The 16,956-nt window shown below is 55.8% G+C and overlaps 1 protein-coding gene across 1 annotated transcript; it reads left to right on the top strand.

The window, feature by feature from the left end:
• The first annotated feature begins 240 nt into the window (after positions 1-240).
• Positions 241-16,950, top strand: EGFL7 (EGF like domain multiple 7). The gene is made up of 11 exons (XM_041406455.1): positions 241-386; positions 1,462-1,759; positions 4,773-4,842; positions 9,564-9,729; positions 11,277-11,387; positions 11,534-11,646; positions 12,256-12,351; positions 13,557-13,721; positions 14,524-14,588; positions 14,868-15,024; positions 16,659-16,950. The coding sequence occupies exons 4-11, from the start codon at positions 9,650-9,652 to the stop codon at positions 16,679-16,681; spliced, it is 810 nt and encodes a 269-aa protein (XP_041262389.1). The 5' UTR covers positions 241-386; positions 1,462-1,759; positions 4,773-4,842; positions 9,564-9,649; the 3' UTR covers positions 16,682-16,950.
• Positions 16,951-16,956: the final 6 nt, after the last annotated feature.

The raw sequence follows: 16,956 nt of genomic DNA, 5'->3' as shown, positions 1-16,956 counted from the left end.
GGGCCAGCAGCCCTGTCCCTCCCCATGTCCCCAGGGACTGGTGGCTGCCTCCTGTCCGTGGTGGGCTCGTGGGGGTCCCGCCCCGTGCCCCTCTCCCCCTCGGGGCGGCCGTGTTTGTTCTCCTCGCGGCGCCCCTTATCAGCTCACAACACACACAGGAAGTCCTGTCTGGGATTGTCCATCCCCGGCCTGATTTATACAGGAAGAAAAGCATAAAAAGCCGCCCTTCCACCTCGGCAGCCACCTCCTGCCTGTGCACAGCCGGCGGCTGGGGACAGCGGGGACAGCGGGGACAGCGGGACGGGGCTGCTGGAGCCGGGGTGGCCGGGCAGGGATGGCCACCAGGAGCCACCTGGAGCACAGCGGGGGACAGGGGGGCACCCAAGGTACCACTGAGCCCCTTAATGTAAAATTTACAGCGATTCGGAGGGGGGGTGGTGGTTCACGTTCTCCGTTTCAGGGGAGGCTCCTGCCTTCCTCAGCAAGCCCCTGTCTTTCCAACCCAAGATGGAGGGGAGGGGATGGGATGGGATGGGATGGGGAGCTGGCACTGTGGGCAGTTCCTTGTGAGCTCTGAGTGGGTTTTGGCCCTGCTGGTGATGCTGGGAGCCTTGGGGATGGTTGAACACCCAGCACGGAGTGAGCAGGGGTGCAGAGCATCCCTTGGAGCACACAGGGGTGCAGAGCATCCCTTGGAGCACACAGGGGTGTGAGGCAGCCTCCACCTGCTCCCGGCAAGGCTGGATCTGCTGGCAGCCACGTGCTGAGCAGGGCTTTGCTCTGAGCCCAGCCCAGCCTCCAGCACTGTTATTTTTAAGTCACCCCACTGGCATTCAGGCTGTTTTCATGGGGAAGGGAAGGCAGTGGGTAAATTTTACCTCCTGTGCATGTAGAGGCTGCAAACACTTGCACAAATTCCTGTGAGATAACTGGAAATTCTTAGCTAATCTCTTTTCTTTCTGTAACTCCCTCCCTTTTCCCTCTGCCTGCTCTCTGGATACCTCTGGTACATCAGCAGGCTGTCCATCCTCCCCACTCTGCTCCCTGCCCTCTGCTCTCCTCTGTGTGCTGCTGAATTCACCCCAGACCCGGGTGGGATGTGGGGCAGGACAGAGGGATGTGGGCAGGACTGTCCTGGCTCTCCCACCAAGGCTTGTCCTGACTAACAGCCGAGCCTGGATCCTGCTGGGTGTGCACACCCAGAGCTCAGCAAAGCCTCCCAGATTTATAACCACGGTGCTGGGTGGTTTTCATGCTGTCTGCAGCTACCTGTGGGTCCTGCTGTCCTCGTCTGTGACACTGCACAGTGCAGGCAGGAGGCTTCCAGTGAGGCACCCAGGGTATTTTGGGATAAAGGAACAGCTGGGATACCCAGGCACTGCCTGGCTGTGCAGGAATACAGAGCAGAACCACGCCAGTGAGGGGCTCTTGGTAGAAATAACCCAGCATATTTTTCCCCAGGGTCCAGCATCCACGGAACCAACTCCCCGAGCAGAGAATCAAACACAGAAAGCAACAACAAGGCTTTGCCAGTGATTCAATTCATTTCAAGCTGGATTGGGAAGGTCTGGCAGTGCTTGGGAGGCTGTGGAAGGCCGTTGTGGCTGGAGCTGGAGCATCCTCAAAAACCCACCTCACCTCTGGGCAGCAGTGGGAAACACGGATCTGCCCCGGCAGATTCTCACTGTCCTTCCCTGGGATCTGCCGATGGAGCTACTCCCCCTCTCTGCTGTTCCAGCTCTCCCGAGTTTCCCTGGAGGTAAGGACGAGAAATTGAATCCGCTCCGGAGGCTCACTGCAGCCTTTTCCCAGGCTCGGCTCTGCAGATGGGGCTGGCCCCGGGGAGGCAGATTTACAAACTGCAGCAAATTGGGGTAAACGAGCCCACCCCACTGCCCCAGCAGCAGGAGGGCTGGGAGAAACACCGGGAAAGAGGTCCCAGACCAGGCAGGAAAACAAAAGTGCCTCTGCAAACAGAAGGGGGGATCAGAGCTGTTCTTTCCTCTCTCCCAAAGTGAGCTCCGGGATCCCTGTCCTGCCTAGGGCAGGTTCCTGCAGCTGGAAACTTCCCTCTGGAAGAGAAAGATAATCAGAGCAAGAATTTCTTGTGTGAAAGGCTCTCTGCTGAGCTGTTCCCTGGGATGGTGGAGGGGCTGAGCCATCCTGCAGCTCCCAGCTATCCCACCACACTTCCCATGTGCTGATTCACTGGGAAAGTGGGGCAGGGCACCACTGCCAGGTTTTGCCGGGGAAATTTTACAGACAGCCGCAAAATTCAGTTTATTCTTGGGTGGGATGAATCATTTCCCAGTTTTTACACTGCAGCCATTGCTGCGTCCTCTAAATGTAAATAAAAATTCAAGTGTGCGTGTGAGGGAAAATAAAGCTGGCTATGGGATGTTCCTGCATTTGTTTTTGCACAGCTCCAGCTCAGCTGCTGGTTGTCCCCATGGGCACCTTAAGTTATAACACACTGGTCCTGAGACAAATAATGCTTGTGAGTCCTTACTGAGGCCAAAAAAAATCACTTTGTGGGGCTCAGGTCTCAGTTTTAATATGCAGAGTCCTGAGCCACTGGTGGCAACAAGAGCAAGAGTTATGGGTCAAGTCTTTTTCTTGGTTTGACCTGGTTTTATCCCACTGCCATGAGTGGACTCTTAGATTTCCACTGAGATAGCTGGAGTGCAGCTGACGCAGCTGAGAACAATATGGGCCAGAAAAGAATAGTGGGAGGTCATTTTCCTCAGAGCTCTGCAGAACAGGGGCTGCTCCAAAGCTTAAACTGAAGTGTAAAGTTTACAAACAGCCTCATGAAGTCCTGGGCAGAAGAATTTGTCCTAGAACAGCAAAAGCCATTCCTCCTTTTTTCTATTTTTGAGAAGCACCAAAAATTCCCTTTTGCTTTAGCAAGTGCCTGCAGTTCTGTGCCAGACCCCCATGGAGACCAGTGAGAGCCCATTGTGCACCGCAGGTATGGGGTCGGCCACGGCTTGTGGGGGCTGAAAAGTTTTGCATCTGTATGTGTGTCACTCTCCTGCCCGTGTCCCCATCCATCTGTCACTCCAGCACTCCATTTGGGGAGAGCTCGTGTGCCTGGGCACGTCCCGTTTTCTGTGAGGGGCTGGAAGTGCTCCTCTCTAAAGAGCAGGTTCCTGATGTGGGACTTCAATTCTCCATTGTTAATCCTTCCTTCTTCATGCCCCAGATGCCTGCCACCCTCCAGGCTCTCCTGGCAAACAGGGAAGTGCTCCCAGCCCTCAGCTCCAGCCCTCAGTCCCCCACGGGTGCTCTCAGGGGTTTGCTGGATGCCCAGGCAGGTGCAGTGGGCTTGGCAGGCTCTAGGAAATTGGGAGGTGGGTGAAAATCTCACCTGCACAGCCAGCCTGGTGCTCAGCCTGAGATCTGCTCGGGGCCAGCACTCGCCGTCCCTCCCAGCTCGGGCTGGGGGTAACACCAGTGGGAGACAAGGAGGTTTTGACATTGTTCAGTCCAAGAGGGAGGTTGGGCAGAAACATTTCTTTGCTGGCCTGGAGACAAGCATTAATATTAGATGTCGTGGGAGTACGCTTCTGGTGTGCAAGGGAGAAAGCTGTGGGGGAAAAATGTAAAACATGGGGCAAGGGAGGACTTTGAATTCAGGCGGCCACGCAGGCAGGAGGCAAAAATCCCCTGCTGCCTTTGTCAGGAGCTCATCACACTGACATTAACAGTGCCAACAGATCTGATCTTCCCCCACTCTGAACTGGCATAACTCCTCTGCTTCCAAGGGAACTTTGCCAGGCCTTGTCCTGCGGGATTTCCCTCCCAGCATAATGAATATTAGCACAGAAGACACAGAACCCTCCCTGAGAGAGGAGGATTAAATGCTCTTTTAATGGGCTGTGTGCAGCTCTTTAGCAGCTGACACGGGCACTTGCTTGAGCAAAGATTTGAACCAATAAATGGAACTGGAAAGGAAAGTTTCTGCAGTTAAAATACTGGCAGAATTTTAAAATGCTCAGTGCACTTGGGGAGTGGCTGCCTGTGGCTGACAAGGCTCCAGTGGGGTCCCTGGAAGGAGCAGGCTCGGTCCTGTGCTGCGTGGTGTTGTCCTCTGAGGAGCTGAAGGATGAATCCATCCTCTTCCTCACCATCAAATTTGCACTTGGAATCCCAGGGATTCATGCAAAGGTTTCCTGGGCACTGAGGGATGCCTGTCCTTAAATGAGGGTAAATGGTAAAATAGAATGTAATGGTAAAATAGTGTTGGGGAGGGGCAGAGGGGATCACAAATGAGGGGGTAAGCTTGGATACACCTGGGAGAGTGTGCCAGGTGCTGTTCTCCTGGGTCCTTGGAAAATCCCAGCTCTGAGCACTGGCAAAGCTGCTGGAGGGGACAGATCCTGCTCAGCAAATCCCTCCTGCTCATCAGCCCCTGCCCATCCACCAGCCTGCTCAGCCCTAAAAGGTGCAAAGGCACCGTGGCTCTGCCTGGATTCCCGCTGGGATCACAGCAAGGTGAGGGAGGATCAGGGCCATGGGATGCTCCTAAAACACCCCCTGTGGGGTGGGATGGGTTTCCTGATGCCCTGCCATGGGTGTGACAGTGTCTGTGCCTCTCTGGCACACCAGAGGTGTGAGCTCAGTGCCACAGGGGCTCCGTGGCCACCACCCTGCAGGGATCTTTGGGAGTGTCCCGGGAACACCAGCTCCATGGTGGGTGAGGGCTGGGTCACTGCTCTCTGTCTGCCTGACAAGGGGAGTGTAACCCTGGGCTTTTTCTGTCCTCACAGAAAGAAACCAAGATGCTCCTCAAGCAAAGGATCCCTTGCCCAGGACACCTGATGGAGCACCGTGGGTGAGGTGAGTTGTCTCAGCTGCAAAATGAGATCCTGTGTTTTCAGTATGGCCACGCAGAGAAGCTCTGGCTTCCACGTGCATTTTGCAATTATTAGACAATAATTCAGGCTCTGTTAATCTCCCCTGTACACCAGAAAAAAAAACCAATAAGGCTCTCTGCATAACAAGATAATTACTGTTCTTCCAAGGCTCTTGGGAGCAGTTGCCTGTGCTGATGAAATTAAGGGAGCTGAAATCATTCCCCAGAGGTAGGATGGCTCCAGAGGGTGAACAAACCCGTGTGAGATGCTGTACAGCATGGAGCTGCACTTCCCCCAGCACCAGCAAACCTTTCCCTGCTGCTGGGAGGGATCTCCATCTCCACCAGCACTTCCAGAGAGGATTCCCCTCTGTTCCCTTCCCAGGGAGGATCCCACCAAAGCTGCTTTTACACTGGGAGCCCCAAGCACCCCTCAGCTTCCCCAGAGGGTGCAGCACGGCCCGGGGCAGCTCCAGTTCCATCGGCAGCCCCTGCATATCCCTGAGGAAACAGAGGGGATGGGCCAGTGATCTCAGTTGTTCTCTTGGAGCCATTATTGTTGAACTGGTAAATATTTCCTTTAAATGCTTACATGCTTTCAAAAATGTACAGGGCTTAATGGGAACAAATATTCCCAGGGGGCTGTATCCTGCCATTCATTTGCACATCAGATCCCTGCTATCTTTAAGAATGGTTCTGTGCATGGGCAGGCGCCTAAGTCATTTGAGAAACAATAACCCTCTGTGCTCTAATTTTCCAGACAAAAATGTAGACAAAACAAGTGGCAATTTGGCACAAACCGAGCGGCTTTGATAAATAACTGGGCATTTAAGAGGAGAAGCCTGCAGGCAGCTGGGCTCGGGCTGTCCCGGGGCAGGTGTTGGGCAGTCGGGGCTGAGCCCCCGGTGTCACCCAGGAGAGTCCCTCTGCAGCTGGGGGGCTTCCAAGGAATTCTCTAAGCATCCTTTATGATTTGTTGAAACCTGGTGGTTCACCACCGGCTCCTGCAGGACTTTGGGATGAGCCCAGGGGATTAGCGGGAGGGTCTGGAGCAGGTCTCTAACCCAGGGAGAGGTGATGCCTCCTCCTAAAATCCTCTGTGCTCGTGGTGGGGGGCGCGGACCAGGACAGTCATTTTCAGTAAAGAGGATTCAATTTGCCCAGGCCGCTGCCCTGGGGATGGACCATCCCCCCGGGGAGTCCGAGCAGCCCGGGGCGAGGGGCCGGGGCTGAGTCGCGATCTCTCGCTGTTAATCCGCTGCCCACCCAGCCGGGCTGGGCCTTTGGGGGGCCCGGGGACCGCGTGTCCCGCAGCCCGTGCGGCTCCTCCGGCCCTGGGGTCACAGGTAAGGCTCCTCATCCCCCGGGACAGGGGTCCCCGCAATCCTGCCCCCATCAGCGACATTTGGGACACTACAGCAGCGTGTCCCCTCACCCGGGCGGGACATCTCGGGGGTCCTGCCCTGTCCCCGCATGACTCCGCCGCGGGTCCCGGTGGCTCCGGCGGCGCTGCCGTGTCCCGGGGAGCCGGGGGCAGGTGGCGGCCGGTGGGGACCGGCAGGGCGGGGGCAGGCGGAGATCCCCGGGCCCCGGCGCTTCCCCCCGGCCGGGAGGCTCCGCTTTCCTCCCCGCCTGGAGCTCATTGGGTCGGGGCGGAGGGACCGGCCCGGGCCGGGGGAGGAAATGCGCCGGGGGCCGCGGCGCGGCGGCGACTCCGCGGCTCCGCCACCGGCACCGGTGAGTCCCGGGGGGCGCCGCCCGGGGCTCGGCACGGCCCGGGGGGGCTCGGCACGGCCGGGGGGGCTCGGCACCGGGGATCGGGGGGACTCGGGGATCGGGCTGCTGCGGCCGCGGGAGCATCCCCGGGACAGCCGCGTCCCCGCCTTCCCCCGGGGACACCCGTGTCCCTACAGACCCCCGGGACATCCGTGTCCCCGCAGCTCCCCGGGACATCCGTGTCCATAAAGCCCCTCGTGACACCCGTGTCCCTACACCCCCCGGGACACCCGTGTCCCTGCAGCCCCCCCGGGATATCCGTGTCCCTACAGCCCCCCCGGGATATCCGTGTCCCTGCAGCCACCCCGGGACACCCGTGTCCATACAGCTCCCCGGGACACCCGTGTCCCTACAGCCCCCCGGGACACCCGTGTCCCTACATCCCCCGGCGGTACCGGTCCCTGCCTGGTGACGCTGTCCCCGCAGCCCCCGTGTCCCCGTGCCCCGGCGGACAGTGTCACAGCCGCCTCCGCGGTGTCACCGTGCCCGTGTCCCGCTCCGTGCCGCATCCCAGGCAGCGCCGGCAGCGGCTGGAGGTGTCTGCGAGGGACAATCCATCCCCTGCGGGTGGCACTGAGCCTCTCCGGCGGGGTTTGGCTCTGAGGGCGCAGGCCAGGGTTGGAGCCGCGGGTTCCCCTGCAGACCAGGCCGGGCTGATGGAAAAATGCAGCTCCAGGTCCCGGGAGAGCCGTGGCATCCTCGCCAGGGGCTGGATTCTCTCATCCCTCTGCAGCCAGAGCACGATTCCTCCTGCTGCCGTCAGCTGGAGTTTTGGCCGTGGTTCCGTGGGCAGAGCTGGAGAAAGTGCTGCTCACCTGTGCCGTGGGTTGTGTGTCCCCTAGATTGCTGTGGCAGGTGAGGAAAGAGCAGAGTTTTGGGAATTTAGGAGAATTTTGGGAATGGTTCTGCCTGGTGGGACAGGGACCGCCAGACTCGCAGGAGCACGTGGTCAGCCAGGAGGGTTTGCTGACCCCTAAGACATAATTTCACTTGTCAGACCACAGGGTTTCACCTCTTCGTTTGAGAGGCTTAAAAGGCAGAGACAAAAAAAAGTATTTATTTTTTCTTGAGCATAATTTTTTTCTTCTCTAAGTTCTGTGCTTTAAAAAAGCATGGAATAGATGGTGTCAACAGGTTGGAGGATCCTCAGCATCTTTAAAGAGGTTGATTTTTGTAAGCACATAAAAAAGACAAGTCTAGATTGTGATATTTTCTACTTTTACAGCTTTTTCTGGTACAAAGCAACCATAATTTTGTGGCCCAGAGGGATCCCAGAGGTAGGGCAGTGCTGCTCCAGTTCAAAGTGAAAAAACAAACTGTATTTTAGGCTCGTGCCCTGTGCTTCTTGCAGTCCCCACAAGGAAAGCTCCCATGGCAGCCACAGGAATCCTGTGGGAGGATGGAGATGGTTGGCAGAGTTTGACTTCCAGACTTGATCTGTGTAGGGAAGTTTTGTGTCCCAGTATAGCCCTGGGAAAAGCTGGCTGATAGAGCAAAGGGGAGTTGGTGTGTGTCTGTGCACCAGTGTCCTTGGAATGTCTCCAGGAGGACTGGGGAAAGGGAAAGCTCCTTCTCTATTTAAAAAAAAAAAACAACTTTCCTGCAGGACAAGCAAGATTTGCTTTCCTGATGGTGGAGGTACCACAAATTCTTCATTAGGAAATTAAACTAATTGCAGTGTTTGTAGAAGAATGGAGGACTACAGGCTTCAAAGCAACAAAATCCCCTTTCCATCCTCAGGGCTGGGCTTGCATGGAAATCTGCTGGGATATTTGATATTTGACATTTGATATTAAGGGGCAGGAAGGCACCAGGCTGGTCTCTCTCCAGATGTGAATCTCCATTTCTCCCTGCCTCAGATTCTTCTCCTGCGCCAAGGAAAGGATGATCCTGAGTGCCTTGAGAAGAGCTTGGAGACCTGCAGGGTCTGCAGATTTGCCATGGTTATTTGTAATAATCTGTCTCAGAGTTGGGATTTCCCAGTGGAGTTTGGGGATCAAACTGCAATTTTCCAGTCCAATCCTGCCCCACAGCATGTGGAGATTTTAGAAAGTTGATTTGCAGCTCACCATATCTGCAGTCTCAGAAGGAGGTTTCTTGTTGTGTAGTCTCCCCTTTCAGAAAGTTTAATTCTTTCTTTCATTGGTGCATATTTAAGGTGGGTTTCTTTATTTCTGCTGCCATCCGGAGGCCAAGTGGTTTGTTTAAATGAGATATTGTTTCAACTGGATATTGTTACTGACCCTCTTCAGCCTGGTTTTGTATTTGTCCTCTGCTAGAAAATCAAAACCTCTGGGTTTGTGCCTCAGAGCCGGCTCTGCAGATGGTACATACAGCCCTTGCAGCACTTTTCCCTGTCACGAATTTGTGTTTTAAAGAGAAGAAGATCAGATTTCAGTGTTTAATGTGGTGGGAAAACACAGCTTTACAATGCTGTGTGCATTAAGAAATGACAGGCCATTGTTTTGCCCTCGCTGCCTGGAACTGGCAGCGAGTTGGAGGCAAAACACAGGCCCTGGTGCCCTGAGAGCATCTCCAGGCATCCCCCGGGGTAAATCAAGGATAATTCCTGAGTTAATATTGTGATGAGCGGGGCAGGGTGGGTTTGTGCCTGGAGCAGCTCCCACCCTGCCAGGGGTTTGTCCCCACGGCTCTGCTGGGTGTCACCAGCTGGGCAGGGACTCCTCATAGAATCCCAGACTGACCTAGGCTGGAAAAGACCTTTGAGACCAAGTCCTTTGACCTAAAACCTCCTTTCAATTACACCATGGCTCTGAGCGCCACGTCCAGTCTGTTTTTAAACACATCCAGGGATGGCGACTCCACTGCCTCCCTGGGCAGCCCATTCCAGTGCCCAATCTCTCTTTCAGTGAAGAATTTTTTTTCCTGAAATGTCCTCCCACTCACAGTGCTGCCCTCCTGCTTGCAGGGATCCCCACTGAAGGACGAGCCATGCAGTAGGAGCCAGCACATCCCACAGAAGAGCAGGACCCAGAGCTGCAGGAGGGACGGGACATGTGGAGCCTCAGCTGCCTCCTCTGGGGACTCCTCCTCATCCTCGGCACCAGCAGCACGGAGGGCTTTGCCCAGGCAGGGTAAGAGCCTGTTTTGTCTGCACCTCTCAGGTGTGTTCTTCACCCGTCAGGTGAGGCACATCCTCTCTGGGGGGGAACAGCCCTGTGTGGCTCTCTGGGTGGTGAGGAGGTGGAAAAAGCTCTCCCAAGGCTCAGCAGCCCATTGCTGGTTGTTTGCTTTCTCACTGGAGCTAAAACATCTCTCAGAGGAAATGTCCCAGCTCTGTTTAACTCCGTGCAGGGCCACAAAGACACTCTGGGCTTTTTGTCCAGGAGAGTCAAAAGCTCATCAGGCCCTGAGCTGTTCAGGAGTTATTACAGTCTCTTTCAAGCATATCCTTCATGAAAATATGTGTGAAATCCTGCTAGCACACAAATCAAGCCTTGTGAACAAGCTGTCACTGAAGGATGCAGCTCCATCAGAGGATGCAGCTCCCAGCTCTGATGGACACCCAGGGACAGAGGTGTGGGAAGCCCTGGGCTGGGCTTTGTTCCCTCCTGGGCTTTGTGCCCCCCAGGATGCTGCTGGGGCCCATGGTCCTGCCAGCCCAGCACTGGCAGCTCCAGCAATTCCCCTTCCCTTCCTGGGAAATGGGTCTGGGAGGACTCCCTGGATCCAGCACAGCCTGGGCAGGCACAGCTCAGCTCCTGCTGGGTCTGAGGAAGCCCAGAGCTCAGTGCCCCAGTTTCTTCCTGAGCTGAGAGGAGCTCAAAACCCTCCCCCAGACACAGCTCACATTTTCTACAAAGTTTGTTTTTACACTGAAATGCTCCTCCAGTGTCAAACCTTTCACATTCTGTCCAGGACTGAAACCACAGCTGAATTCCTCGCTCTCACACACAGGCTGCAGCTAAAACTTTGTTCTGAATTTTATAAAGCAAACAATTGCCATTTAAAAATTGCATCTTCTATAACATTAATCATGAGGCTGAAAGGAGTTTTCTGGAGTTAATGGAAACCATCTGATGTCCATGCTAATTCCCAGGCTTTTTATTTTAGTTTCTAATTGAACTGGGAGGCTGAGACAAGTAGATGGGTTCCTCAGTGGGACTGACCTGCTTGGGCTGGAAGTTGTTGAAAAAAAGGATGTTTAACCAAGACCACTTTGGCTGTTAACCTTGGGAAAGTTTTTGACTGGATAACACTTATCTTAGGAAGGCTGGGGAGTGCCTTTCATCCAACCTCTAATTTTTTTTGCGGTGAGCCTGACCCTTCCTGTGAAATCATTAATTTCTTTGTGACCACACAGGGGCATCTGTTTTAGGAATGCAAAAGTCTCAGAAAGGAAAAATCCTCCCAGAAAGTGAGTGATTTTAGGGGAAGGGAGACAATGAATGTAGTGAGTAAATCATCCCTAAATCTGCGTCCAAACTGCTCCCTCGGGACGGGGGAGGAAGCGCCCGCGCCGCTCACAGCGCTCCAGAGTTGTGTCACTGACCCAAAACTGCTTGAAGTGGCTTTCCCAGGTCGCTGGGGCAACCAGCCACTGCTGTCCACTAGCCCAGAGCAGGGAGGGGAGCTCAGGCCGCGTCCTGGCTGCGGCACTGAGCGATCCCTCTGTGCCCAGGCGCAGGGTGTGCTCGAGCCGCCTGAGCGCCCACGCCGAGTCCCACGTGCAGCCCGTGTACCAGCCCTACCTCACCACCTGCCAGGGCCACCGCCTCTGCAGCACCTACAGGTGAGCCCACCTGCCTGTGCCACGGGCAGCAGAGATCCTGCTGCACCCGCAGGGATGGGGGTCCCAGCCCTTGGGAGCGCCCTGTGCCGCTGTGGGAGCAGGAGAGGGGTTTGGGGTGCCCTGCTCAGCCCAGCCTTGCCTTGCAGGACCATCTACAGGGTTGCCTACAGGCAGAGGTACAGGCAGCTGCCCCAGCCCGTGGCCTCGTGCTGTCCTGGATGGAGCAGAGCAAACGGCCACACGCTGGGCTGTAACAGAGGTAAGGAGCTGCTGGGTCACCCCGGTGCCACTGCCTGTCCCCAGACCCTTCATGTCCCTGGAGGGAGCCCCAGGACCACATCTCTCCTTTACCAACCCTCTGCCTGTCAGTGGATTCTCCCTGAATTAAATTTTCAGCATCACAGCCAAATGTGGTTCAATATCTGATTAATTCCCAGCTTTTCTCTGCTGCCTCTTGGGCCTTTTTCCTTTGGGATCACTTATTACCTTTATGGTTACCAGGGGATAAATAAAACAAGTCCTTCTCATCTAAATCAGCAGAAATGGACGAGAAGCACTTTCAGGAGGCAACAAATACAAACCACAGCAGCAGCCAGTCTGTCCCCAGTGAGCTCAGAGCGTGGCACCAGGGGCTGCTGCTGCCTGCTGCCCTCCTCCTTCCCATCTTTGCTGCCTTCAGGCCTCTCAGCTTCTTTCCAGCTCCTCTTCCTCCTCCTTCCACCCACCCTAAGTCCTGTTCCCTCTGGGCAGCTCAGCCCTGCTGTGTGTTGCTGGTGTGTTTTGGGGTGTGCACACCTCCAGGGGGCAGGGAGGGAGCTGGGGACCCCCGGAGCAGCTGGGTGATGCTGTGCTGCTGTTCCTCTCACAGCTCTGTGCTGGGAGCCGTGCCAGAACGGAGGGAGCTGCGCCTTCCCCGGGAGATGCTCCTGCCCCCCCGGCTGGACAGGGCCGGCCTGCCAGACAGGTACTGGCCACGTTCCCCCTGTCCCTGCTGCCTGTGTCATACCTGTCCTGCTGCTGCTGTTGGGAGAGCTTCTCCTGGGAGCATGCCAGCTGCCATGGGGCTCTGAGTGTCCTTTGCCCTACACCAGCCCCTCAGGGGGGACAGGGACTTTGTCAGACCTTGTCAGACCTTGGGCCATGTCTGATTCCATCCCTCTGCACACACATGAACACTTGCTCCAGGGAAGGATGGGAAGTGGGGTTCCCAGGGGAGGTCTGGCCTCCCTCTGGCTGCCTCAGTGCTCCCTCCTGTGCAGCTCTGGCACCCCCATTTTCTCTGCCTGCTGCTCTGTGCTGGGTCAGTGTGAGCAGAGCTGTGAGCCTCTCTGCAGCACAGAGCCTTTGTGGGGCCAGCCTGGGATTGTGTTCATTTGTGATCATCCCTCCCAGGCTCTTGCTGTAAACGAAAACTCCCTTTTACTGCAGAGACTAAAAATCCATAACCCAAAAATATCTGGGGGTGGATGAGAAGCCTGGTGATGTCACAGGAACAGCCCCAGTGCTCCTCACAACATGGAGAAATCAGGCAGCGTGGTGCACATCAGTGCTTCAAACCCCTGCCATGGCATTTCCCAGCTTTTCCCAGCTTTCCAGCCTCCTGTAAGGCAGAGCAGGAGCGTGTGGCATTGACCCATGCTGGGCCAGGCAGGGCTGAGCCCATCGCTGACAGCTCCAGCTCCGAGGGAAAGGATTTTCCCACTGCCTAAAACAGATTTGCCCGGGCGTGGGAAGAGCTTCAGCTCTTTCTGCTTTGTGGGAACAGCTTTAATAACTCCCCCGTGTGAGGAGAGGTTACTGGGTTTTGTACACACTTGAAAGGCTGATAGCTCCTCGCCACAGCTGGCTGGATCCAAAACCCCGGCCGTAAATCCGGGATGAGAGCCGAGCACTGCCTGCGCCCGCCTGGCCAGAGCTGGGACATTTCTGACCACAGCTTCTCCTTCTGGCTGTGTTGTAGGGGGGGCAGGAGGAGGGGATGAGGCCAGACTCCTCCAGCTTAGCCCAGGTTTTTCCAGGGCTGTTCCAGGTGCTGGTGGTGCTGAGACAGCCAGAGCTGTGCCTGGCACAAACACCAGCTCACTTGGGGGGCACTCCCTGGGGTTCCACTGCAGACCCCCTGTGTCCCTCGCCCTATCCCCTCCTCACTGAGCTGTTCCTGTGTTCCAGACGTGGATGAATGTGCCAGCCAGAGCCACGGGTGCAGCCAGCTCTGCATCAACACTGCTGGGAGCTTCCACTGCGCCTGCCGGGACGGCTTCAGCCTGGCTGCTGATGACAAGGGCTGCCAGCCCCTGGTGCCAGCCCCTGGGACAGACACCTCCAGCCACACAGGTATCCTGTCCCCACATTGAGCCCCAGCTGCTGGGGGCCTGCAGTGAGAGCTGAGGGAACACTCCCAGGAGATGGGAGAGGGGACAACAGCCAGAGCCCCTCAGCTTTATTCTCGCAGACCCAGGACTGCTTCTCTCCCACCCAAACAACTTCCCCTGAGCACAAATCTGTCTGTGAGGGTGACAGGGCCTGGCTGTGGCTGGAGCTGTCTGGGATGTGTCTGTTCTCTCCCTCATCATCCTCGTTCCTGCAGGGCAGGTCTGGAGCCACGAGGAGCGGCGGGCGCCGCTGGTGACGGCCCATTATTACTTTTGGTACGCGCTGTGACACTTCAAACTCGTACCGTGAGTAATAATGCGCTGTGGCCAGCACGGGCATCACCAGCAAACATCTGGGACAGCCTACACGTGCCCCACCTGCCTCTACCCCTGTGCAGGGCCCTCAGCAGGGACAATCCCTTGTGCCCACCACAGCACAGGGCAGAGCTGGGTGGTTTTTGGCAACACGAGGCCAGGATCCACCAGATCTCTTGTTCTTTAAGCATCGCCCCACTGCCTGAAACCCTCCCCACTTCGTTGCAGGTGCTGCAGCAGCAGGAGCAGCCTGTGCCTTTAGCAGCTGGACTAGATGCCAGCAGGTCCAGCTGATGCTCTGGGGGGTGATCCCAGCGGGGCAGACCCTGAGGGTGGAAAGCAGCAGAGCTTGGCCACAGCCCTGCAGCCATGTCTTCCTCCCCAGCAGCTTCCACCTCACCTCAGCAGTGAGCTTTCACTCACTGGCATTCCCTCGGTGACTTTTTCAGGTCCCTCCAGCGAAATGAAGGAAGAAATGAAGGATCTGAGGAGCAGAGTGGAAGCGCTGGAGCAGGCGAGTTGCAGCACATCCCCTTGCCCTGCTCCTGCTCGGCCACCTCCCACCCGGGGCTGTTTGCAGCCAGGGTTTCCCTTTTTCCCGGCTCTATTTTTAACATCCCAGCAGCAATCCCAGCTGTGCTCCCCGCAGCCGCTGGCAGCGCCCACGCCACGGCTTTTCCAGCCCTTTGAACACAACCACAGCCCCTTGAGCCCTCCCTGGTGGGTGCTGCATCCCCCCGGTGGTCCTGCTGGCCGGGGGGGATGCACTCACAGCTCCCACTTCTCCCTGCAGAAGCTCCAGCTGGTGCTGGCCCCCTTCCACAACCTGATGCCGCCAGAGGATGTCGGTGCAGACCCCATCAGCCGCCTGTCCCACTCCCTCCAGCAGCTGGACAGGATCGAGTCCCTGAGCGAGCAGATCTCCTTCCTGGAAGAGCGGCTGGAGACCTGTAAGTGCCTGGAAAAAGCAGTGGGGAAGGATGTCCCTGCAGCCATGCTGGCCACGGGGAGCAGACGTGGGCCAGCGAGATCAGTAACACATATGCCACTGCTAATCTGGATCTGCCTCAAGCTCAGCAGCCTGTAATTAATAAAGGATGAACACAAACAGCCCATTAGCTTCATTTCAAAGCTGTTTCTATGGCTGCACCATCTGACTGCCCTTGTAGCAGCCAAAAGTTGTAGGATTGGTGCATGGAAACGTGGCTGTGGGAGGCACTGGGAGCAGTGGGGCACCTGTGGCAGGCAGCACCTCACAGCTGCTGTCCCTTCCTGATAGCTCAGTCCTTAGGAAAGAACCCCCAACTCTTAGAAAATTAACAGCCCAAAAAGTCAATCAGGGAAGTTTAGGGAGCGTGCAGAAGATGGCAGATTTATGAGCCTGGGAAGCTTTAGGCATTTCTTTTGGAAGTTTACAGACCAGTAAGGGCACCAGAGAGGGTCTCTGAAGTAGCAAACTGAGGGAGGGACCGCAGTGGGAGCTGTCGTGTGTGAAATGAGGTGGGGAGGTTCTGCCTGGTGTCCCCACCACGCAGAGGGACAGCACCCCTCGTATCCCTGTGGTGCTCACCTGCACTCCAAGCAGAACACAACCATCTGAACTCTTTTATTTTGATAGGCAGCTCATTTTCCCATCAAATAATTCCAGAAACTAGGCATGGCTGGGGTGTGCAATGGCAGCTTGCTGAGTCTTGGAAAGACCCAGGAGAAACTGGTTCAGGGCATATTCAGTCCCAGTTCAGTGCTTGCAGTAATGGCTGAGAGAGAAAAAGAATTCAAAGAACTTGTCTGAAGACAAAGTAGCTGCAAAGAGACACTTAAAAATCATCTCAGAAAGGGGTAATTGCCAGAACCACTGAGTGTTCCAGCAGGCTGAGTTTTCCAGTAGTGCCCTGCACATGTTAGTGACAGCACAGAGAAATGTGAGCAGTATCACAAGGTAACATGGATTCATTCCAAGGGATGACTCCAAAGTCCTGAAATTAATTTCTGCCAAGTCTGTCTCAGCAAGCAAAACCTGTTTTTGTCTCTTTTCATGGTCCCTGTAGGATACAAAGCTGTCCTGTCATACCCCAGCAAGCTCTGGGGCTCACAGGGCATCCCATGGAGTTACTCAGCCATCCCTGTTCCATGCCTGGTGGAGCATTTCCCAACTGAAAGCTGTCCTGCAACTGAACTCCCCAATTTACTGCTCAGTGGGGATGTGTGCAATGACCAAAAACCCATTTTCTCTTCTTTAAACTACCAGCAGAGACACCAGGTCAGAGCTCTGTAAGCCATAATGATTTTGGCCTCTCTAGGTCTGATTACCCTGAACCAGCACAGACTGTTACTGTCACTGGATTTGGGGACATTGTGCACAGGCAAGGACTGTGACATGCCAGGGAGGTGAGAGTGACACTCCCGAGTGTGGGGGGATGAAGCCAGCCTGGGGTTGTTTTTCAAAAGGAAAGCAGCAAGTGTGGGTGACATTCCCAGAGGTTCAGGTCAGTCTCGTTCTGCCTGGGAAAGTCACAAACCAAAGCCAGGCTAATGACTGAATTTATCTGGCTGAATTTATTTTTTCTTTTTCCAATCTTCCCAGGTTCCTGCAAGAACGAACTCTAGCAGAGTGCCTGGGGACCTGGAGCAAGCTGAGTGCATCCACAGCTCTTCTCTCCCTCTCCAGCCCCAGGATGGGGATGAAGCTACACCATCATAGGAAGGCACAGGGTGGCAGGAGAAGGCAGGAGAAGGCTGGGCTCCCATCAGCATCTCCAGCTGTGTTCTCTCTTCCAGCTCACCTCACCAGAGGCCACGCAGTTCCTTCCAAACTGGACTCTGAGCCCTCTCCCTGCTGGAGAGGCAGCAAATAAATGCCTTACCTCGTGCCATGAGTGCCT

The sequence above is a fragment of the Onychostruthus taczanowskii genome, unplaced genomic scaffold (assembly GCF_017590055.1).
Source record: "Onychostruthus taczanowskii isolate IOZ18803 unplaced genomic scaffold, ASM1759005v1 scaffold25, whole genome shotgun sequence".
Classification (NCBI taxonomy): Eukaryota; Metazoa; Chordata; class Aves; order Passeriformes; family Passeridae; genus Onychostruthus; species Onychostruthus taczanowskii.
Note: the sequence above shows the minus strand (reverse complement) of the source record. Positions and strands in the feature narration are given on the sequence as shown.